The sequence below is a fragment of the Oncorhynchus tshawytscha genome, linkage group LG16, assembly GCF_018296145.1.
Source record: "Oncorhynchus tshawytscha isolate Ot180627B linkage group LG16, Otsh_v2.0, whole genome shotgun sequence".
NCBI lineage: Eukaryota > Metazoa > Chordata > Actinopteri > Salmoniformes > Salmonidae > Oncorhynchus > Oncorhynchus tshawytscha.
The window spans coordinates 17,214,840-17,239,630 of record NC_056444.1 but is presented as its reverse complement, the minus strand read 5'-3'; the positions used below and the strand labels follow the sequence as shown (position 1 = coordinate 17,239,630).

At 43.8% G+C, this 24,791-nt stretch overlaps 2 protein-coding genes across 7 annotated transcripts in view; both read right to left on the bottom strand.

Moving 5' to 3' along the window:
- Positions 1-12,217: 12,217 nt before the first annotated feature.
- ccl20b (chemokine (C-C motif) ligand 20b) lies at positions 12,218-13,570 on the bottom strand. Of its 2 annotated transcripts, none has more exons than XM_024376527.1 (4): positions 13,394-13,570; positions 13,181-13,280; positions 12,916-12,993; positions 12,218-12,714 (listed from the first exon to the last, which is right to left on the bottom strand). In XM_024376527.1, exons 1-4 carry the CDS (start codon positions 13,470-13,472, stop codon positions 12,672-12,674), a joined length of 300 nt encoding a protein of 99 aa, XP_024232295.1. In that variant the 5' UTR covers positions 13,473-13,570; the 3' UTR covers positions 12,218-12,671. The 2 variants fall into 2 exon arrangements, with proteins under 2 accessions (XP_024232295.1, XP_024232294.1); XM_024376526.2 differs by having other exon boundaries at positions 13,181-13,283; positions 13,394-13,569.
- A 9,999-nt stretch (positions 13,571-23,569) lies between these two features.
- The window catches only part of map3k15 (mitogen-activated protein kinase kinase kinase 15), a 78,689-nt gene continuing 77,467 nt past the window's right edge, over positions 23,570-24,791 (bottom strand). For 4 of the 5 annotated variants that reach the window (XM_042298865.1, XM_042298867.1, XM_042298864.1 and 1 more), the window contains 2 exons: positions 24,347-24,423; positions 23,570-24,115 (listed from right to left, as the gene is read on the bottom strand). In XM_042298865.1, coding sequence (XP_042154799.1) covers positions 24,025-24,115; positions 24,347-24,423 — 168 coding nt within the window. In that variant the 3' untranslated portion in view covers positions 23,570-24,024. The remainder of the gene's footprint in view (positions 24,116-24,346; positions 24,424-24,791) is intronic. The other variant, XM_042298868.1, reaches the window with a different exon arrangement.

Below are 24,791 nucleotides of genomic sequence, written 5' to 3'. Positions count from 1 at the left end.
GCTTTCGCTGTAAAACATTTTTGAAATCTGACACGTTGGCTGGATTCACAACAAGTGTAGCTTTAACTTGGTATATTGAATGTGTGATTTCATCAAAGTTAAATTTTTTATAGTAATTTATTTGAATTTGGCGCTCTGCATTTTCATCCCCCCCCCCCAGATAAGTGAGGCGAGCGAGCGAAAATGAAAAAAAAAAATCATCAGGTGGTTAAGGAATAACTTTACCACATTATCCTAGCTGCTATATGAACATGAACAATAGGAGATATATTCAATTTTTCAGATTATTATTATTATTAATACACAAATTAACATTATTGACATAGGATGTATAATAGAATGCAATATTCTACCATATTCAAAAATTATACAAAAATAAAAAAGTTATGTATGAATGTATTATCAGTTCATTTGATCTACTCAATTGTATAGCCTAACAAATTCAAGAATGATTGAAAATAAATAATTGTAATCAAATTAAAATGTTGATGCATAATAATGAGTTAATTACCTGAATGCATCTCTATAGCCTAGGCATTAACAAAATATTCATACAAATATGATTAGGCCTCTCATAGACTAGGCCTTGTAGAAAGAGGGTCAATCACGTCTGCCAAATGAATGTAGCATTGGAAAAAAATCCCGCCATAGAGTATAACTTTTAATCATCCCCAAAAGTATTTTGTTTATAACATGCACAATTAGAAGCATCAATCTATATAGATCAAGTGTGACTAAATTCGAGCCCAGTAACTTGGATGCTCATTGCATCCTCCTTCGATTGTCTCGTCTGGCTGCCACGAAAAGCCCCCACCTGCTGATCTGCATGAAGTGTATGCGTGCCACTGGCGATGTACTTTGTTGGACATGCTAGCTGTTCTTGGCGGCGCATCATCACGTCAAATGCATTCCGTTGTGGTGTTATCGGTTGGCCTACTACTACTGGTAGTACCGGTAAAATGTAAGTTATGAATCACAAATCACCATACAGCTGACACACTTCGATTTCATCAATCATTTTGAGTTCAATTTGGTTGTCCAAAATACTATCAGCTTGCACTGCGTCTTTGCTGATGAATGCCCTCTTCTCTGGCCAGTCAATAGATTAAATTACATTGTTGTTTTGTATATTAAATCTCTTCTGATAGATCTGAAAATGATGCAATAACCAATAATTTAACCAACTGTTTGTTTATAATGAGAGATGTCCCAACTTTTACCCTGGACACATAAATAGTAGGAATTTGTGCTGGCTTCAACCATGACCGCAAGAGAGAGAAATTAAGAATCTGCACGTCGTCTGCAGGTGCAAGTGTGTGTGTTTCATTGTCCAATCCTAGGCTTGAACATGATTTGAGCGCGATCTGAGGCTGTTTGGTCTCTTGGGCATCAATTTGGGAAAGCCTCAAGGGAGAGCGACAGTGCATTATAAACAAAAAGCTGCATGTATTGGCCAAAAAATAACACATCTGATTATTTAGATTTTTCTCAGTGTGTGGAGAAAAGTGAGGCGGGGCATCTGTTAAACAGTAATTGAACTTTGTCCAGCCTTATTCTAAAATGTCTATATTTGTTTCCCCACATCAATCTACACACAACATCCCATAATGAAGAAGATGGCGCCAACAGACATGGCAGCTCTGCTTCTAGATCCGAAGCAACTTTGCAGTATTTCGTTTTTTTTGTGTGTTATTTTTTACATTATTAGCTCAGAAAGTTGTTTGTGTTATTACATACAGCCGGGAAAAAAACGTTTGGATATCAGAGTGGCGGTAACTCACCAGCATGACGACCAGAAATATGACTTTCCCAAATTGGATCCTTTGTTCGTACCCCCCATGGCAATTGAACTTATCCCAGAGGCCGCTCCAAGACGTCACCGGCAGAGAAGAGTAATTTGGAGTGGACTTCTAGCCCGGACTCAGGAGGCGTGCACACTATCCACCGCTTCCGAGTATTTTACTCACTAATGTTCAGTCCTTGGATAATAAAGTAGACGAGCTCTGGGCGCAGATCTCCTTCCAGAGAGACACCAGGGACTGTAAAATACTCTCACAGAATCATGGCTCTCACCAGATATACTGTCCCTGTCCATACAGCCAGCTGGGTTCTCAGTACATCAGGCAGACAGGAATAAAGAACTCTCCGGAAAGAAGAAAGGTGGTGGTGTATGTTTCATGATTAATTTGATTGTGATAACGTACAGGAACGCAAGTCCTTTTGTTAACCCGACCTAGAATATCTCACAATCAAATGACGACCGTATTACCTCCCAAGAGAATTCTCTTCGGTTATAGTCACAGCCATGTATATTCCCCCTCAAGCCACGACGGCCCTCAAGAAACTACACTGGACTTTGTGCAAACTGGAAACCACATATCCTGAGGAAGCATGTATTGTAGCTGGGGATTTTAACAAAGCAAATTTTAGGAAAACGCTACCGAAGTTAAATCAACACATTGCCTGTAGTAGTCGCACTACAAAAACTCTCGACCTTTGTGACTCTCCCTTCCATGATGGCTACAAGGCCCTCCCCCGCCCTCCCTTCAGAAAATCAGATCACGACTCCATTCTGCTCCTCCCTCTGTATAGGCAGAAATTCAAACAGGAAGTACCCGTGCTAAGGTCTATTCAATGCTGGTCTGACCAATCAGAATCCACCCTTCAAGATTGTTTTGATCACACGGACTGGGATATGTTCCGGGTAAGTCTCTGAGCATAACATTGACGTATACACGGACACGGGGAGTTCACCAGGAAGTGTTGAGGGGATGTTGTTCCCACTGTGACTATTAAAACCTACCCAAACCAAAAACCATGGACAGATGGCAGCATTCGCTCAAAACTTAAAGCGCGAACCACCACATTTAACCACGGCAAGGTGACTGGGAATATGGTTGAATATAAACAGTGTAATTATTCCCTCCGTAAGGCAATCAAACAGGCAAAACGTCAGTACAGAGAAAGTGGAGTCGCAATTCAATGGCTCAGACACAAGACGTATGGAGCAGGGTCTACAGACAATCATGGATTACAAACGGAAAACCAGCCACGTTGGGAACACCGACGTCTTGATCCCGGACAAGCTAAACACATTCTTCACCTGCTTTGAGGATAACACAGTGCCACTGACGCCGTCTGCTCGCAAGGACTATGGGCTCTCGTTCTCCGTGGCCGACGTGGGTAAGACATTTAAGTGTGTTAACCCACGCAAGGCTGCTGGGTCAGACGGTATCCCTAGCTGCGTTCTCCAAGCATGCACAGATCAACTGGCTGGAGTGTTTACGGACATATTCAATCTCTTCCTATCCCAGTCTGCTGTCACCATTTGCTTCAAGATGTCCACCATTGTTCCAGTACCCAAGAAAGCAAAGGTAACTGAACTAAATTACTATCGGCCCGTAGCACTCACTTCTGTCATCATGAAGTGCTTTGAGAGGCTAGTTAAGGATTATAATCACCTCCGCCTTACCTGACACCCTCGACCCACTTCAATTTGCATACCACCCCAATAGATCCACAGATGATGCAATCTCCATTGCACAGCCCACTGCCCTATCCCTTCTGGACAAGAGGAATACCTATGTAAGAATGCTGTTCATTGACTATAGCTCAGCCTTCAACACCATAGTACCCTCCAAGCTTATCATTAAGCTCGGGGTCCTGGGTCTGAACTAGAGGTCGACAGATTATGATTTTTCAACGCCGATACCGATAACGATTATAGGAGGACCAAAAAACCCCGATACCGTTTAATCGGACAATTTTTTATTTTATTTGTAATAATGACAATTACAACAATACTGAATGAACACTTATTTTAACTTAATATAATATATCAATAAAATCAATTTAGCCTCAAATAAATAATGAAACATGTTCAATTTGGTTTAAATAATGCAAAAACAAAGTGTTGGAGAAGAAAGTAAAAGTGCAATATGTGCCATGTAAGAAAGCTAACATTTAAGTTCCTTGCTCAGAACATGAGAACATATGAAAGCTGGTGGTTCCTTTTAACATGAGTCTTCAATATTCCCAGGTAATAAGTTTTAGGTTGTAGTTACAGGAATTATAGGATTATAGTTATAGTCCGGGGCCCTCGCAGCGGACTGAAGACCCTCGTAGAGGGCGCCACTGGACTGAGGGGCGCCTCTGGACTGAGGGGCTGAGATTCTGGCAGCTCTGGAGTGAAGGGCGGCTCTGGCAGCTCCGGACTGACGGGCGGCTCCGGGCTGTGGGTGAGCACTGGAGATCTGGTGCTTACCACTTGCACCTCTCCATTAGGCTCAATGCCCACTTTCGCCCTTCACGTAACAGGCAGGCTCCTCGTGGAGTGCAATGTAATCAGGTGGTTAGAGCGTTGGACTAGTTAACTGTAAGGTTGCAAAATTGAATCCCCGAGCTGACAAGGTAAAAATCTGTCGTACTGCCCCTGAACAAGGCAGTTAACCCACCGTTCCTAGGCCGTCATTGAAAATAAGAATGTGTTCTTAACTGACTTGCCTAGTTAAATAAAGATTAAATAAAGGTGCTAAAAAAAAATTAACAAAGAAATTGCCCAAATCGGTGACCAAAAATATTGATTTACGATTGTTATGAAAACTTGAAATCGGCCCTAATTAATCGGCCATTCCGATTAATCGATCAACCTCTAGTCTGAACCCCGCCCTGTGCAACTGAGTTCTGGACTTCATGACGGGCCACCACCCAGGTGGTGAAGGTAGGAAACAACACCTCCACTACGCTGATCCTCAACACAGGGGCCCCACGAGGGAGCATGCTCAGCCCCCTCCTGTACTCCCTGTTCACCTTTGACTGCGTGGCCACGCACGCCTCCAACTCAATCATCAAGTTTGCAGATGACACAACAGTAGTAGGCCTGATTACCAACAATGACAAGACTCTGACGAGGCTCTGGCGGAGTGGTGCCAGGAAAATAACCTTTCCCTCAATGTCAACAAAATTAAGGAGTTGATCGTGGACTTCAGGAGACAACAGAGAGAGCACGCTTCTATTCACATCGATGGGACCACAGTGTAGAAGGTGAAATCTTCAAGTTCCTCGGCATACATATCACTGACAATCTGAAATGGTCCACCCACACAGGCAGTGTGGTGAAGAAGGCCAACAGCGCTGAAGAAGGCTGAAGAAATTCGGCTTGGCCCGAGACCCTCACAAACTTTTACAGATGTACAATTGAGAGCATCCTGTCGGGCTGTACCGCCACCTGGTACGGCAACTGCACCGCCCGCAACCGCAGGGCTATCCAGAGGGTGATGCGGTCTGCCCAATGCATCACCGGGGGCACACTGCCTGCCCTCCAGGACAGAACATGTCTGTAGCATTGATGTTCCCCAAGAACACAGTGGCCTCCATCATTCTTAAATGGAAGAAATATGGAACCACCAAGACTCTTCCTAGAGCTGGCCGCCGGGCCAAACTGAGCAATCGGGGGAGAAGGGTCTTGGTCAGGGAGATGACCAAGAACCCGATGGTCACTCTGACAGAGCTCCAGAGTTCCTCTGTGGAGATGGGAGAACATTCTAAAGAACAACCATCTCTGCAGCACTCTACCAATCAGGACTTTATGGTAGAGTGGCCAGACGGAAGCCACTCCTCAGTAAAAGGCACATGACAGCCCGCTTGGAGTTTGCCAAAAGGCACCAAAAGGACTCTCAGACCATGAGAAACAAGATTCTCTGTTCTGATGAAACCAAGAATGAACACTTTGGCCTGAATGCCAAGTGTCACGTCTGGAGGAAACCTGGCATCATCCCTATGGTGAAGCATGGTAGTATTATGCTGTGGGGATGTTTTTCAGCAGCAGGGACTGGGAGACTAGTCAGCCTTGAGGGGAAGATGAACGGAGCAAAGTACTGAGAGATCCTTGATGAAAACCTGCTCTAGATCGCTCAGGACCTCAGACTGGAGTGAAGGTTCACCTTCCAACAGGACACCGACCCTAAGCATACAGCCAAGACAACACAGGAGTGGCTTCAGGACACTTCTCTGAATGTCCTTGAGTTGCTCAGCCAGAGCCCGGACTTGAACCCGATTGAACATCTCTGGAGAGATGCTCCCCATCCAACCTGACAGAGCTTGAGAGGATATGCAGAGAAGAATGGGAGAAAATACCCAAATACAGGTGTGCCAAGCCTGTAGCATCATACCCAAGAAGACTGTAGGATGTAATCGCTGCCAAAAATAGTCTGGACAATAGAACGAGTCAAAATTCACCCAAGGCTGAAAAATGGTAAAAGAACGTTGGCTAAAGCTGAAACACTAGCGCAAGCCCATAGCAATGCAATCGATACGTTCGCAAGCCTGTTTTGACTGGAGGAAAACAATGGTCGGAGCTCAGTTTTCCAAGGGCAAAAGGTATTTCTGGGTTAGCGTTTAATGACAATGGAGTACGCTGCAATGGAGTACAGATGGGACATATGCTAATATTATGAAACTGGGCTCCACCGCGGATGCAATGAACTAGTTAGTATCAGAAGAAAAGCATTGTTAAAAATGTCATGTGTCCAGCCTACCAAAGGCACTTCAACAAAGTACTGAGTAAAGGGTCTGAATACTTAGGTAAATGTGACATTTCAATTTTAAATGTTTAATACATTTGCACAATTTTTGAAAAGTCAAAGGGTCTGACTACTTTCCGAAAGCACCGTATATCTCTGTCCTCAGTTTTTATCGCTAGGGACTGGAACTGGAGAATTGTTTTATAATGTCTTCCCACAAAGTTACCTGCCCTATCCAGAGTAGCCTACTCTCCCGTCTCTGACAGCTGGAAGTGCTAACTAATAATTTCACCCTCTTCCATAGCTGTTTGCAAGCTACAATTTTGATTTATTTCACCTTTATTTAACCAGGTAGGCAAGTTGAGAACAAGTTCTCATTTACAATTGCAACCTGGCCAAGATAAAACAAAGCAGTTCGACACATACAACAACACAGAGTTACACATGGAGTAAAACAAACATACAGTCGATAATACAGTAGAAACAAGTCTATATACGATGTGAGCAAATGAGGTGGGATAAGGGAGGTAAAGGCCAAAAAAAAAAGAAAAAAAGGCCATGGTGGCAAAGTAAATACAATATAGCAAGTAAAACACTGGAATGGTAGATTTGCAGTGTGAGAATGTGCAAAGTAGAAATAAAAATAATGAGGTGCAAAGGAGCAAAATAAATAAATAAAATAAATACAGTAGGGAAAGAGGTAGTTGTTTGGGTTAAATTATAAGTGGGCTATGTACAGGTGCAGTAATCTATGAGCTGCTCTGACAGCTGGTGCTTAAAGCTAGTGAGGGAGATAAGTGTTTCCAGTTTCAGAGATTTTTATAGTTCGTTCCAGTCATTGGCAGCAGAGAACTGGAAGGAGAGGCGGCCAAAGAAAGAATTGGTTTTGGGGGTGACCAGAGAGATATACCTGCTGGAGCGCATGCTACAGGTGGGTGATGCTATGGTGACCAGCAAGCTGAGATAAGGGGGACTTTACCTAGCAGGGTCTTGTAGATGTCATGGAGCCAGTGGGTTTGGCGACGAGTATGAAGCGGGGCCAGCCAACGAGAGCGTACAGGTCGCAATGGTGGGTAGTATATGGGGCTTTGGTGACAAAACAGATGGCACTGTGATACACTGCATCCAATTTGTTGAGTAGGGTATTGGAGGCTATTTTGTAAATGACCGAACTCGAAGATTGGTAGGATGGTCAGTTTTACAAGGGTATGTTTGGCAGCATGAGTGAAGGATGCTTTGTTGCAAAATAGGAAGCCAATTCTAGATTTAACTTTGGATTGGAGATGTTTGATGTGGGTCTGGAAGGAGAGTTTACAGTCTAACCAGACACCTAGGTATTTGTAGTTGTCCACGTATTCTAAGTCAGAGCCGTCCAGAGTAGTGATGTTGGACAGGCGGGCAGGTGCAGGCAGCGATCGGTTGAAGTGCATGCATTTAGTTTTACTTGTATTTAAGAGCAATTGGAGGCCACGGAAGGAGAGTTGTATGGCATTGAAGCTTGCCTGGAGGGTTGTTAACACAGTGTCCAAAGAAGAGCCAGAAGTATACAGAATGGTGTCGTCTGCGTAGAGGTGGATCAGAGACTCACCAGTAGCAAGAGCGACACCATTGATGTATACAGAGAAGAGAGTCGGTCCAAGAATTGAACCCTGTGGCACCCCCAGAGAGACTGCTAGAGGTCCGGACAGCAGACCCTCCGATTTGACACACTGAACTCTATCAGAGAAGTTGTTGGTGAACCAGGCAAGGCAATTTTTTTGAGAAACCAAGGCTGTCGAGTCTGCCGATGAGGATGTGGTGATTGACAGAGTCGAAAGCCTTGGCCAGATCAATGAATACTGCTGCACAGTAATGTTTCTTGGCGGTTAAGATATCATTTAGGACCTTGAGCGTGGCTGAGGTGCACACATGACCAGCTCTGAAACCAGATTGTATAGCAGAGAAGGTATGGTGAGATTCGAAATTGTCGGTAATCTGTTTGTTGACTTGGCTTTCGAAGACCTTAGAAAGGCAGGGTAGGATAGATATTGGTCTGTAGCAGTTTGGGTCAAGAGTGTCCCCCCCTTTGAAGAGGGGGATGACCGCAGCTGCTTTCCAATCTTTGGGAATCTCAGACGACACGAAAGAGAGGTTGAACAGGCTAGTAAAAGGGGTGGCAACAATTTCGGCAGATAATTTTAGAAAGAAAGGGTCCAGATTGTCTAGCCCGGCTGATTTGTAGGGGTCCAGATTTTGCAGCTCTTTCAGGACATCAGCTGACTGGATTTGGGAGAGGGAGAAATGGGGAAGGCTTGGGCGAGTTGCTGTGGGGGGTGCAGTGCTGTTGACTGGGGTAGGGGTAGCCAGGTGGAAAGCATGGCCAGCCATAGAAAAATGCTTATTGAAATTCTCAATTATAGTGGATTTATCAGTGGTGACAGTGTTTCCTCAGTGCAGTGGGCAGCTGGGAGGAGATGTTCTTATTTTCCATGGACTTTACAGTGTCCCAGAACATTTTCGAGTTAGCGTTGCAGGAAGCAAATTTCTGCTTGAAAAAGCTAGCCTTGGCTTTTCTAACTGCCTGTGTATAATGGTTTCTAGCTTCCCTGAAAAGCTGCATATCACGGGGGCTCTTCGATGCTAATGCAGAACGCCATAGCATGTTTTTGTGTTGGTTAAGGGCAGTCAGGTCTGGGGAGAACCAAGGGCTATATCTGTTCCTGGTTCTAAATTTCTTGAATGGGGCATGCTTATTTAAGATGGTTAGGAACGCATTGAAAAAAAATAACCAGGCATCCTTTACTGACGGGATGAGATCAATATCCTTCCAGGATACCCCGGCCAGGTCGATTAGAAAGGCCTGCTCGCTGAAGTGTTTCAGGGATCGTTTGACAGTGATGAGTGGAGGTCGTTTGACCGCTGACCCATTACGGATGCAGGCAATGAGGCAGTGATCGCTGAGATCTTGGTTGAAGACTGCAGAGGTGTATTTAGAGGGCAAGTTGGTTAGGATGATATCTATGAGGGTGCCCTTGTTTACGGCTTTGGGGTTGTACCTGATAGGTTCATTGATAATTTGTGTGAGATTGAGGGCATCAAGCTTAGATTGTAGGATGGCTGGGGTGTTAAGCATGTTCTAGTTTAGGTCGCCTAGCAGCACGAGCTCTGAAGATAGATGGGGGGCAATCAGTTCACATATGGTGTCCAGAGCACAGCTGGGGGCAGAGGGTGGTCTATAGCAGGTGGCAACGGTGAGAGACTTGTTTTTAGAGAGGTGGATTTTTAAAAGTAGAAGTTCAAATTGTTTGGGTACAGACCTGGATGGTAGGACACAACTCTGCAGGCTATCTTTGCAGTAGATTGCAACACCGCCCCCTTTGGCAGTTCTATCTTGTCTGAAAATGTTGTAGTTTGGGATGAAAATGCCAGAATATCTGGTGGTCTTCCTAAGCCGGGATTCAGACACAGCTAGAACATCCGGGTTGGCAGAGTGTGCTAAAGCAGTGAATAAAACAAACTTAGGGAGGAGGCTTCTAATGTTAACATACATGAAACCAAGGCTATTATGGTTACAGAGGTCATCAAAAGAGAGCGCCTGGGGAATAGGAGTGGAGCTAGGCACTGCAGGGCCTGGATTCACCTCTACATCACCAGATGAAAAGAGGAGGAGTAGGATAATGATACGGCTAAAAGCAATGAGAATTGGTCATCTAGAATGTCTGGAACAGAGAGTAAAAGGAGGTTTCTGGGGGCGATAAAATAGCTTTAAGGTATAATGTACAGACAAAGGTATGGTAGGATGTGAATACAGTGGAAGTAAACCTAGGTATTGAGTGATGATGAGAGAGATATTGTCTCTAGAAACATTGAAACCAGGAGATGTCATTGCATGTGTGGGTGGTGGAACTAATAGGTTGGATAATATATAGTGAGCAGGACTAGAGGCTCTACAGTGAAATAAGCCAATAAACACTAACCAGAACAGCAATGGACAAGGCATATTGACTTTAAGGAGAGGCATGCTTAGTCGAGTGATCAAAAGGGTCCAGTGAGAAGTGAGATTGGTTGGGGTCAAGGCGATTCAGACAGCTAGCCGGGCCATCGGTAGCAAGCTAGCATAGGATGGAGGTCTGTTTTTAGCCACCTCGTGCGTTTCCGTCGGTAGGATTAGTGGGGTTCCGTGTGGTAGAGGGGATCAATCCAATTCGCAAAAAAGAAAATAGATATAGTTGTAGAGGCCCAAGAAAAAAAAGAAAAAATTGTCCGATAGGTCTATTCAGATAGCAGCCGATAAGACAGCTAACGATTAGCGGACCGCAGATGGGCGTTCAGGTAGCGTCGTGACGGAGGAGCCAGCTGGATAACTCCCTCGGGCAGATAACGTTGGTAGTCCAGTTGTGAAGGCCCGGTGGGGCTCCGCGTTGGCAGTAAAACGGGTCCGGATAGGTGATTGTAGCCCAGGAGTGACTGATGGAACTTTTCAGCTGGCTAGCTCCGGAATAATTGATGTTTGCTCCGGAATCGACGTAAGCCGATAGTCACACGGATAGCAGCTAGCTAGCTGCGAGATCCAGGTATAAATGTCCAGAGCTTGCGGTTGAAATCCGGGGACATGGAGAGAAAAATAGGTCCGGTATGTTCCGAGGCGATAGATTTTCGAGCTAAAGGATAACTGAGGACCACAAACCGTGGTTAGCTGAATACTAACGATTAGCCAGTAAAGAAGCTAACTAGCTTCTGGTTAGCTTCTGGATTAGCTTCTGGCTAGCTTCTGGTTAGCTTCTATGGAGGATTACAGATTTGAGGTAAATAATACTTTTAAATTTTTTAAAAATATAAATTGGTGAGGCGGGTTGCAGGAGAGTGTTTTGAAGATGAGTTTATGGAACAGAAAAAATATATATAAAAAGGTATGCGAAGAAAGTTGTAAATATGTATATATACGGGACACGACAAGGAGGACAAAAGACGTCTGACTGCTATGCCATCTTGGTGACATTTTTTCCCAAATGCATTTGGAGTTACAACGATAGATACATCAAGATAGCTAAATAGCTAATAATGAAGTTAGCAAGCTGGTTATATTTAATTCACCTAGCTAGTTATACAGTATTTTTTTTTTTTTTTACTAGTTATACAGTTTGTACAGTTAGCTAACTAGTGAACATTACGCTAGCAGCTCATTTGAGTTAGACTGCAGACTAAGTTTCTGTAGCAAGCTAGTTAATAATACATCTTTTTTGATCATTTAACTTATTTACTTAGATGAATAGGTTCTTCCACTTCCTCCGTTTTCTGGATCTTTAGAAAAACTAAATAATGGTCAATCTTCCCTAAGTTTCCGGTGGTAGCTAAACGCATCCAGCCAGGTGGGCGATTGGAGGACTTCGGTCTTCCGACATGGCGCTTGGTGCGGTTGCTAGGTGATTTGTGACGCAACTACAAGCCCTCTAAAGTGACTGCTGTAGATCGTAGATATGTGAACAAGGACACAAGGAAGCAAATACATTTTTTTAAAGGACACAAGGAAGCAAAAATAAGCATACCATTGATAGGCCTATTCATGCATGTGTCTGTGTTTGATATCCCTTCCTACACTCTTAAATGTTTTGTGTGGATGATAATGGCATTTTTAGCTTTATACTGTTGTCACATACCGGTAGCCTAGTACACATTAAGAGGTAGCCTAGTACACAATAAGAGTAGAACACACAGTATTTCAAATACCCATTTTATTATCTATTTCATAGCTTTGAGCTTAAAGTATGTACACTTCAGTAAAACTCATATAGAGATTTGGACACTTTGGAAATACAAAGTTAAAAAGGTTTTCTCTGGCTTCAATTGGAGAGAGGATATGAAACATCAACACAAAAATATTTTGTGGTACTCTGTGTGAAAACTATGTTTTAATGTTTCTACATGCGTATCAGAAATACTACACCTGCTGTTTATAAAACAGAACAACAATGATGATAAATACAGTTATTATACACAAACTGAGATGATGCAAAATATTCACTTATATTCAATTATTTAAACATCTTAACCTTCATGAATCTCTCTGTATATTGAAATATATTGCTGTTTGTCTCAGTAAAATATAACATAATATCAATAATGTATTACATGGTGTTCTGTAATGAAAGCCCTCTCCATGGCAACATGAGTTCAGACCCTTTTCTTCAGTTGGGATTTCTTCTCCTGACGCTTGCTATGAACAAAACACACACACACACACACACACACACACACACACACACACACACACACACACACACACACACACACACACACACACACACACACACACACACACACACACACACACACACACACACACACACGAGTTAGACAAGGATACACACAACTTTTTTCAACGCTTACATGCCTACACGTACACAAGTGTACTCACCGCAGACAGCGTTGTACCCTCTTGGTCCAGTCTTGAGAGGGGTCGGCACACACAAACTTGTTCCTTCGATTCTGGAAGCTGCCACAACACAGTACAATGTCAATGCACATTACACACCACAGTGACTGAATGTCAATTGTCTTTCCCCAAATCCTCTCTCCTTGCTTCCGAATGCATTGGAGAAGGAGAAGATAAGAGGAATCAAGGAAATACCAGCCATTATTCTACACACAATGTGCTAGGATGTGATTGGAGGACGACTCACATGACAGCGTTGAGGTCACATGAGGAAGTAATGTCTTGGAAGGTGTAGCCTTTCAGCCATCGGCAGTGCACCGGACGCTGAGTGAACTTCAGACAGCAGTCTGCTACACACAAACACATGCATTTTTTTTCTGTGTGTCAGCACGAGACCTTGAGTGCATGTATTTGTACTAAGGTTCATGTGCATATATAGCATGTGTGTGTTGGCACTCACCTGATTGTGTGGTGGGAATGAGGGTGATGATGAGGAGAGAGAACAGAGCAGCCAGGACACAGACTCTATAGCTTATCATCCTAATCTTCAGATGGGTCCCACAGAGATGCTGAGAAAGGGGGCGAGAGAGAAAGTGTTTTTCAATAGAGTTGAGAGAGAGTGTTTTCTGACTGGGATTTGGAGCTCCTTAAGTAGTGCGCTGGCTGGAGTTTCCCAACAGGTGATAGCAATGCCATGGAAAGTATTGGCAGGGGGTGGGCAGGTGGGAACTGTGGGTGTGCAAGTGGGTTTATTAGGTTGTTGAAGGACTTGGTCTGCTCATGTGTGTGCTCTGCCAGAGAAAGTGACTTTTGTTCTCCACTTCCTCCTTGACTGCAGGTTAATGATCTTATTTCCCTCCACTGAAAGATAGGACTGGAATGTGAGAAGTGTGGGAGTAGAGCGGCACAATCTTAACTGAGGAGTGTGAAAACAGTTCAATGAATGGGAGTTGATGTCATGGCTATTCTGTCCAGCTTCATAATGACATCATCTTCTGGTACTAAAATGGTGTTCTGGTTGAGAAGACATCATATCACCCGATTACAACCAGGTTACTTTCTAGACCAGGGCTGCCCAATTCTGGTCTTGGAGGGCCAAAACACTTCTGTTTTTTGTTTCTACCTGGTAGTTAATTTTCCTCACCTGGTATCCCAACCAAGATGGCATAGCAGTTCAGACGTCTTTTGTCCTCGTCTTGTCGTGTCCTGTATATATATATATTTACAACTTTTTTCACGTACATTTTATTTTTATTTTCCATCAACTCATCTTCAAAACACTCTCCTGCAACCCGCCTCACCAATTTATATTTATTAAAAAGTATTATTTACCTCAAATCTGTAATCCTCCAAGAAGCTAGCCAGAAACTCCAAGAAGCTAGCCTGAAACTAGCCAGAAGCTAGCCAGGAGCTAGCCCAGAAGCTAATCCAGAAGCTAATCAGAAGCTAGTTCAGAAGCTAGTTAGCTTCTTTACTGGCAAATCGTTAGTATTCAGCTAACCACGGTTTGTGGTCATCAGCTATCCTTTAGCTCGAAAATCTATCGCCAGTTTTGTACGGCGCAGCGCGGCTCGGAACGGAACATACCGGACCAATTTTTCTCTCCATGTCCCTGGATTTCAACTGCTCTCTGGACATTCATACCCGGATCTCACAGCTAGCTAGCTGCTATCCGTGTGACTATCGGCTTTTGTCGATTCCGGAGCAAACATCAATTATTCCGGAGCTAGCCAGCTACGTCAATCACTCCTGAGTTCCATCAATCACTCCTGGGCTGCAGTCACCTATCCGGACCCATTTTACTGCCTACGCGGAGCCCCACCGGGCCTTCACAACTGGTCTGCCGACGTTATCTACCCGAAGGAGATCCGGCTGGCTCCTCCGTCGCAACGTTACCTGAACGCCCATCTGCGGCCTGCTAACCGTTAGCTGTCTTACCGGCTGCTATCTGAATAGACAATCGGACAATTTATTTATTTTTATTATTATTATGTTTTATTCTTGGGCCTCTATAACTATATCTATTGTTTTTATTTTTGTTGATGTTGTGTGATTTGGATTAATCCCCTCTACCACACGGAACCCCACTAATCTACTGACGGAATGCAAGAGGTGGCTAACAACAGACCTCCATCCTATGCTAGCTTGCTACCGATGGCCTGTCTAGCTGTCTAAATCGCCGTGACCCCCAACCAACCTCTCCACTCACTGGACCCTTTTGATCACTCGACTAAGCATGCCTCTCCTTAATGTCAATATGTCTTGTCCATTGCTGTTCTGGTTAGTGTTTATTGGCTTATTTCACTGTAGAGCCTCTAGTCCTGCTCACTATACCTTATCCAACCTATTAGTTCCACCACCCACACATGCAATGACATCTCCTGGTTTCAATGATGTTTCTAGAGACAATATCTCTCTCTTCATCACTCAATACCTAGGTTTACCTCCACTGTATTCACATCCTACCATACCTCTGTCTGTACATTATACCTTGATGCTATTTTATCGCCCCCAGAAACCTCCTTTTACTCTCTGTTCCAGACGACCAATTCTTATTGCTTTTAGCCACACTTATTGCTTTTAGTTTATTCTACTCCTCCTATGTTCCTCTGGCGATGTAGAGGTGAATCCAGGCCCTGCAGTGCCTAGCTCCACTCCTATTCCCCAGGCGCTCTCTTTTGACGACTTCCGTAACCGTAATAGCCTTGGTTTCATGCATGTTAACATTAGAAGCCTCCTCCCTAAGTTTGTTCTATTCACTGCTTTAGCACACTCTGCCAACCCGGATGTTCTAGCTGTGTCTGAATCCTGGCTTAGGAAGACCACCAAAAATTCAGAAATTTTAATTCCAAACTACAACATTTTCAGACAAGATAGAACTGCCAAAGGGGGCGGTGTTGCAATCTACTGCAAATATAGCCTGCAGAGTTCTGTCCTACTATCCAGGTCTGTACCCAAACAATTTGAACTTCTACTTTTAAAAATCCACCTCTCTAAAAACAAGTCTCTCACCGTTGCCACCTGCTATAGACCACCCTCTGCCCCCAGCTGTGCTCTGGACACCATATGTGAACTGATTGCCCCCCATCTATCTTCAGAGCTCGTGCTGCTAGGCGACCTAAACTGGAACATGCTTAACACCCCAGCCATCCTACAATCTAAACTTGATGCCCTCAATCTCACACAAATTATCAATGAACCTACCAGGTACCTCCCCAAAGCCTTAAACACAGGCACCCTCATAGATATCATCCTAACCAACTTCCCCTCTAAATACACCTCTGCTGTCTTCAACCAAGATCTCAGCGATCACTGCCTCATTGCCTGCATCCGTAATGGGTCAGCGGTCAAACGACCTCCACTCATCACTGTAAAACGCTCCCTGAAACACTTCAGTGAGCAGGCCTTTCTAATCGACCTGGCCGGGGTATCCTGGAAGGATATTGATCTCATCCCATCAGTAGAGGATGCCTGGATATTTTTTATAAATGCCTTCCTAACCATCTTAAATAAACATGCCCCATTCAAGAAATTTAGAACCAGGAACAGATATAGCCATTGGTTCTCCCCAGACCTGACTGCCCTTAACCAACACAAAAACATGCTATGGCGTTCTGCATTAGCATCGAAGAGCCCCCGTGATATGCAGCTTTTCAGGGAAGCTAGAAACCATTATACACAGGCAGTTAGAAAAGCCAAGGCTAGCTTTTTCAAGCAGAAATTTGCTTCCTGCAACACTAACTCAAAAAAGTTCTGGGACACTGTAAAGTCCATGGAGAATAAGAACACCTCCTCCCAGCTGCCCACTGCACTGAAGATAGGAAACACTGTCACCACTGATAAATCCACCATAATTGAGAATTTCAATAAGCATTTTTCTACGGCTGGCCATGCTTTCCACCTGGCTACTCCTACCCCGGTCAACAGCACTGCACCCCCAACAGCAACTCGCCCAAGCCTTCCCCATTTCTCCTTCTCCCAAATCCATTCAGCTGATGTTCAGAAAGAGCTGCAAAATCTGGACCCCTACAAATCAGCCGGGCTAGACAATCTGGACCCTTTCTTTCTAAAATTATCTGCCGAAATTGTTGCCACCCCTATTACTAGCCTTTTCAACCTCTCTTTCGTGTCGTCTGAGATTCCCAAAGATTGGAAAGCAGCTGCGGTCATCCCCCTCTTCAAAGGGGTGGACAATCTTGACCCAAACTGCTACAGACCTATATTTATCCTACCATGCCTTTCTAAGGTCTTCGAAAGCCAAGTCAACAAACAGATTACCGACCATTTCGAATCTTTTCGAACCATACCTTCTCTGCTATGCAATCTGGTTTCAGAGCTGGTCATGGGTGCACCTCAGCCACGCTCAAGGTCCTAAATGATATCTTAACCGCCATCGATAAGAAACATTACTGTGCAGCCATATTCATTGATCTGGCCAAGGCTTTCGACTCTGTCAATCACCACATCCTCATCGGCAGACTCGACAGCCTTGGTTTCTCAAATGATTGCCTCGCCTGGTTCACCAACTACTTCTCTGATAGAGTTCAGTGTGTCAAATCGGAGGGTCTGCTGTCCGGACCTCTGGCAGTCTCTATGGGGGTGCCACAGGGTTCAATTCTTGGACCGACTCTCTTCTCTGTATACATCAATGAGGTCGCTTTTGCTGCTGGTGAGTCTCTGATCCACCTCTATGCAGACGACACCATTCTGTATACTTCCGGCCCTTCTTTGGACACTGTGTTAACAACCCTCCAGGCAAGCTTCAATGCCATACAACTCTCCTTCCGTGGCCTCCAATTGCTCTTAAATACAAATAAAACTAAATGCTCTTCAACCGATCGCTACCTGCACCTACCCGCCTGTCCAACATCACTACTCTGGACGGCTCTGACTTAGAATACGTGGACAACTACAAATACTTAGGTGTCTGGTTAGACTGTAAACTCTCCTTCCAGACCCATATCAAACATCTCCAATCCAAAGTTAAATCTAGAATTGGCTTCCTATTTCGCAACAAAGCATCCTTCATTCATGCTGCCAAACATACCCTTGTAAAACTGACCATCCTACCAATCCTTGACTTTGGCGATGTCATTTACAAAATAGCCTCCAATACCCTACTTAACAAATTGGATGCAGTCTATCACAGTGCAATCCGTTTTGTCACCAAAGCCCCATATACTACCCACCATTGCGACCTGTACGCTCTCGTTGGCTGGCCCTCGCTTCATACTCGTCGCCAAACCCACTGGCTCCATGTCATCTACAAGACCCTGCTAGGTAAAGTCCCCCCTTATCTCAGCTCGCTGGTCACCATAGCATCTCCCACCTGTAGCACACGCTCCAGCAGGTATATCTCTCTAGTCACCCCCAAAACCAATTATTTCTTTGGCTGCCTCTCCTTCCAGTTCTCTGCTGCCAATGACTGGAACAAACTACAAAAATCTCTGAAACTGGAAACACTTATCTCCCTCACTAGCTTTAAGCACCAACTGTCAGAGCAGCTCACAGATTACTGCACCTGTACATAGCCCACCTATAATTTAGCCCAAACAACTACCTCTTTCCCAACTGTATTTAATTAATTTATTTATTTTGCTCCTTTGCACCCCATTATTTTTATTTCTACTTTGCACATTCGTCCATTGCAAAACTACCATTCCAGTGTTTTACTTGCTATATTGTATTTACTTTGCCACCATGGCCTTTTTTGCCTTTACCTCCCTTCTCACCTCATTTGCTCACATTGTATATAGACTTGTTTATACTGTATTATTGACTGTATGTTTGTTTTACTCCATGTGTAACTCTGTGTCGTTGTATCTGTCGAACTGCTTTGCTTTATCTTGGCCAGGTCGCAATTGTAAATGAAATAAAAAATTTAAAATCCCCCCCCAAAAAACAGAAGTGTTTCATCCCTCCAGGACCAGGATTGGGCAGCCCTGTTCTACACGTCCAATTAGACGTCAGTTCAGACTAAAGGCTAAGCTTCTGACAGAGGTTGCGTTATGTTCATCCGGTTTAGGTTTGATCAGTTTAACCTCTAAAAGTCCAGGGGGAAACACATTGAATAATGCATTCATAAATGGCAAAAAAGACAATCAAAAAATAAATCATAAGGAATAAGTTTTTTTTACACATATTAAACATATTCAACCCCTTATTTTTATTGGCACACAACTACCTCCATACTTCCATTTGTTTGTATGGGTTACCTTCAGACGAGTCCATTGACACTTGTGTAGGCCAAAACGTACAGACGTTTTCGATAGAAGACCGATTTTTGGAATGTCTCATGGTTTCTCATGGTAGGACACACAAGTTCACAGAACGGGACCGCCGTGCGCTGAAGCATAAAAATCATCTGTCCTCGGTTGCAACACTCACTACCGAGTTCCAAGGTGCCTCTGGAAGCAAAGTCAACACAAGAACTGTTCGTCGGGAGCATCATGAAAGGGGTTTCCATGGCCGAGCAGCTGCACACAAGCCTAAGATCACCATGCGCAATGCCAAGCGTTGGCTGGAGTGGTGTACAGCTCGCCGCCATTGGACTCTGGAGCACTGGAAACGCATTCTCTGGTGATGAATCACGCTTCACCTTCTGGCAGTCCGACGGACAAATCTGGGTTTGGAGGACGCCAGGAGGTGGCTACCTACCCAAATGCATAGTGCCTACTGTAAAGTTTGGTGGAGGATAAATAATGGTCTGGTGCTTTTTCTCAGTTCTAGTGAAGGAAAATCTTAACGCTACAGCATACAATGACATTCTAGATGATTCTGTGCTTCCAACAGTTTGGGGAAGGCCCTTTCCTGTTTCAGCATAACAATGCCCCCGTGCACAAAGCAATGCCCATACAAAAATGGCTTGGTGTGAAGAAATTGACTGGCCTGCACAGAGCCCTGACCTCAACCCCATCGAACACCTTTGGGATGAATTGGATCGCCGACAGCGAGCAAGGACTAATCGCCCAACATCAGTGCCCGACTTCACTAATGCTCTTGTGGCTGAATGGAAGCAAGTCCCGACATCAATGTTCCAACATCTAGTGGAAAGCCTTCCCAGAAGAGTGGAGGCTGTTATGGCAGCAAAGGGGGACCTACTCCATATTAATGTCCATTATTTTGGAATGAGATGTTCGGTGAGCAGGTGTCCACATACTTTTGGTCATGTAGTGTATTTCTATCTTAAATTGTCCGATTTCGATGGGGATTTCTGTATTATGTCACTTAGATTGACCTACCGGTGCATCAAAGGACTCTTAAGGATTAAGGTCATGTTCAGTTTCATGTCATGGGGTCATGTGACAATGGCTGATTTAACATGCTGTATATGTGTTTATAGCCTACAACATCTTCTTGCATCATTCTTCCTCCACACAGGAGTGTATGTGTGTGTGTGTATGTGTGTGAGAGAGTGTGCGTGCGAGTGAATTAGTAGTTCAAACACTGGTTTTAACTGTGTAGGTGGACCTGAATTCTAACCTGTGTAGGCATGATAAAGTGTGTATGTACACGTTTTTTTGTGTGTGATGAAATCCAACCTGCGTAGGGAACCAACATTAGAAACTCTAGACAAAGGCCCTGCACTTCCGTGCAGAGAAAGGCTATAAAAGCTGAGCTGTCAATGAGTAGCTGAACTGCGGTCTCTATTCTCAACAGATATGGTGACACATAATGAAGACATTCATAGGCCTTTATTTTTTATTTTAGGAGAGTGGTGATTCACCTTACATAAATTATATGTTTTAGTTTAGATACAGTGCATTTCGAAAATTATTCAGACCCCTTGACCTTTTCCACATTTTGTTATGTTACAGCCTTGTTCTAAAATTGATTAAATCAATTATTTACCTCATCAATCTACACAGAATACCCCATAATGACAAAGCAAAAACAGGTTTTTAGATTATTTTGCAAATTTATTAACAAATAAAAAACAGAAATACCTTATTTACATAAGAATTCAGACCCTTTGCTATGAGAATCGAAATTGAGCTCAGGTTCCATTGATCATCCTTGAGATGTTTCTACAACTTGATTGGAATTCACCTGTTGTAAATTCAATTGATTGGACATGATTTGGAAAGGCATATCTATATGTAAGGTCCCACATAGTAAAAACCAAGCCATGAGGTCGAAGGAATTGTCCGTAGAGCTCTGAGACAAGGATTGTGTCGAGGCACAGATCTGGGGAAGTGTAATGTCTGCAGTATTGAAGGTCTCCAAGAACACAGTGGCCTCTATCATTCCTTAATGGAAGAAGTTTGGAACCACCAAGACACTTCCTAGAGCAATCGGGGGAGAAGGGCCTTTGTCAGGGAGGTGACCAAGAACCTGATGCTCACTCTGACAGAGCTCCAGAGTTTCTCTTTGGAGATGGGAGAACCTTCCTGAAGGACAACCATCTCTGCAGCACTCCACCAATCAGGCCTTTATGGTAGAGTGGCCAGACGGAAGCCACTCCTCAGTAAAAGGCACATGACAGCCCGCTTGGAGTTTGCCAAAAGGCACATATAGGACTCACAGACCATGAAACCAAGATCGAACTCTTTGGCCTGAATGCCAAGCCTCACGTCTAGAGGAACCCTGGCACCATCCCTACGGTGAAGTATTGTGCTGGCAGCATCATGCTGTGGGGATGTTTTTCAGTGGCGGGGACTGGGACACTAGTCAGTATTGAGGGTAAGAGTAACAGAGCCAAGTACAGAGAGATTATCGAATGAAACCTGCTCCAGTGCATACAGCCAAGACAACACAGGAGTGGCTTTGGGACTGACTGAATGTCCTTGTGTGACCCAGCCAGAGCCCGGACTGGAACCCGATCGAACATCTCTGAAGAGACCTGTAAATAGCTGTGCAGCGACCCTCCCCATCCAACCTGACAGAGCATGAGAGGATAAGCAGAGAAGAATGGGAGAAACTCCCCAAATAGAGGTGTGCCAAGCTTGTAGCATCATACCCAAGAAGACTCAAGGCTGTAAATGCTGCCAAAGGTGCTTCAACAACGTACTAAGTAAATATTTGAATATTTCAGTTTTTTATTTTTAATACATTTGCAAACATTTCTTAAAACCAGTTTTTGCTTTGTCATTATGGGGTATTTTGTATAGATTGAAGAGGGAAAAAACTATTTAATCAATTTTAGAATAAGGCTGTAACGTCACAAAATGTGGAAAAGGTTAAGGGGTCTGAATACTCTCGAATGCACTGTAGATCAGAAACAGAGAGGGTAAGAGGTTAAGAGGAGTCAAAGTGTGAGTGGTAGACTCAGGGACTGAATCACGGTCTCCGGTGGGGAATAGCTCTTGTGTATAGAGCCAGAAATGTTACCCACTAAACCACTGCTCTACACCATAAGTCCATTATAAGGCCTAGACACATTGAGACCGCGCATACGATAATCACCCAAGGTCAGAGTAGAGTGTAATCAGATCCAGAGCGATAGTTGATCATCAGCAGCAGGAAGGGATGGTGTTAGTGCTATCAGGGGCATTCTTAGAACATCACAACATTCTATAAATAACCACAGATTCCAGGTCTAAAAATAGTAACACAAACAAGGACTATGTGGCTTTATAAGTCTGAACCCACAGGGATGTAATGCAGGGGAAACACCTTTATTCACCTTTTTATTTGGTGAATCGCATTCAATCACCTACTACACATTATGAGCATTAGCCTTACTTACCGCCTGTCATCTGGACTGTTGTTCAGCGTTTACCCACCTTTTCTACCACTACTCCCTGCTACTGACATCATACCAACACCATCAACCAGACCTCTGATCTTTACCCTATATCTGTCTGCATTCTATAGATCTTAACTTACATGATCTATTTTATCAACTGAGTGTTGTCTCTGTTAATAATGAGTGCATCTGAACTGAGGGTTATAGATGTGTGTTTACAGAATGTTGTGGGGATGCTTTCCACAGGAGTTTCCATTTCGGAGTGCGTGTGTTTGCTCTTCAAAACTCTGGTCAATGTTTATCTCAGGGTTAATCTCTCGTTAACCCTCAGAACAAAGACGTACCAGAAAGTAGTCATGGTTACCACATAGTTTCTTAATATTATGCAAGTACAGGCTTATTTTGGGTTGTGATGGGGGAAGTAAAGTAGCTCATGCAGCATTAAGTTATATTCATCATTTATTGAAATGACCTTGGAACAGCTGTAAATCGTGCATATTGCACCTTTAAAGTAACACATTGAAATCACATGAAGACATCTAAAACATGAACACAGCTGGACTAAAACATGAAAAGCCACAGACCTGTGCTAACTACAAACACAGTTCTACATTATAGACCTCTATATTATACACCTCACTATACAGAATTAGAGAGACCAAAAAATAAACACTACATTACAGACTGGTTGTGTGTGTAACTAAATGCCCACTGCCTCTCTTGGCTAGGGCCACAAACTTCCTGGTGCAATACAGGACCAATGAGCAGGCAGAATTTGGCATGGGACGAAACCTAAGAAGCCCGTGTGGTGTACATAACACACACACACACACACACACACACACACACACACACACACACACACACACACACACACACACACACACACACACACACACACACACACACACACACACACACACACACACACACACACACACACACACACACTCAATCAATCACACACTCAATCAAACACATACACACAACAGTTTGGTCTGTGTGTGCATGTGTGCATGCATAGAAATAGAACAAATAGAAAGGGTTTGCAACCTCTAACCCTGGCAATTTGACTGGTAATAATGGGTACACTCGCAATGGCTACCTGGTATTGTGTTGCAATAATTCCCATGGTTATATAGAATGTTCATTCAAATTATGCTAACTGATGTGGCTCATGGAATGTATTTTTTTGTAATGTCAGTTGAGTTGATTCAACAAATCACAACACAGATTGATGGGTACACTTCCAGCTTTCACTTCCTGCTTTGCCCCTATGGGTACACTTGCAATGGCTGCCTGCCCAACCAATATGCCATCATTGACTTGAATGGGGACGCCCGTTCTATTCATTCTATTTCTCTGTGTGTGAGTGTTAAGGCAGTCGTAGTTCATGTATCCCATCATCCGTCATCTTTGGAGTCATCCCTTGTCAGCCTCTCTCGCTCTCTGTGCCTCTGGATACCCCGCCATATACGACACAGCACCCCACCCCTTCTCACCACACACACACACACACACACACACACACACACACACACGGAGAGAGAAAAACAAAAATACAGTATTAATTAAAGTGTGTTGCCACAGGTTCTACTACGTGATGATACACACACACACACACAGGCACACATACACACAATGACGCACACACGCAATGACACACACACACACACACACACACACAATGACACACACACAGACACACACACACACAGTAGTTACCGTAGGCGTAGGTAGCGCAGGTCCTCCTTAGTGACATCATTAAGGACATCGCTCAGCGTGTACTCCTCCATTACAAACTGAGACAGAAACATCAACTACATAGAACCATACTAAAACCAGTAAACAACCATACCAGAGGAGGCTGGTGGGGGGAGCTATAGGAGGATGGGCTCATTGTAATGGCTGGAATGGAATACATGGAAAGGAGTCAAAGATGTGGTTTCCATATGTTTGATGTATTTTATAACATTCAGTTTTCTAACTGCTTGCATTTTGTATTGATATTGATGTGTGTATTTTCTGTAATGAATTTAATTCGGGGCTCATCTGTAAAAGAGACCTTGGTCTCAGTAGGACAACCTGATAAAATAAAGGTTAAATAAAATGTATCCCATTCCAGCCTTTACAATGAGCCCATCCTCCTATAGCTCCTCTCACCAGCCTC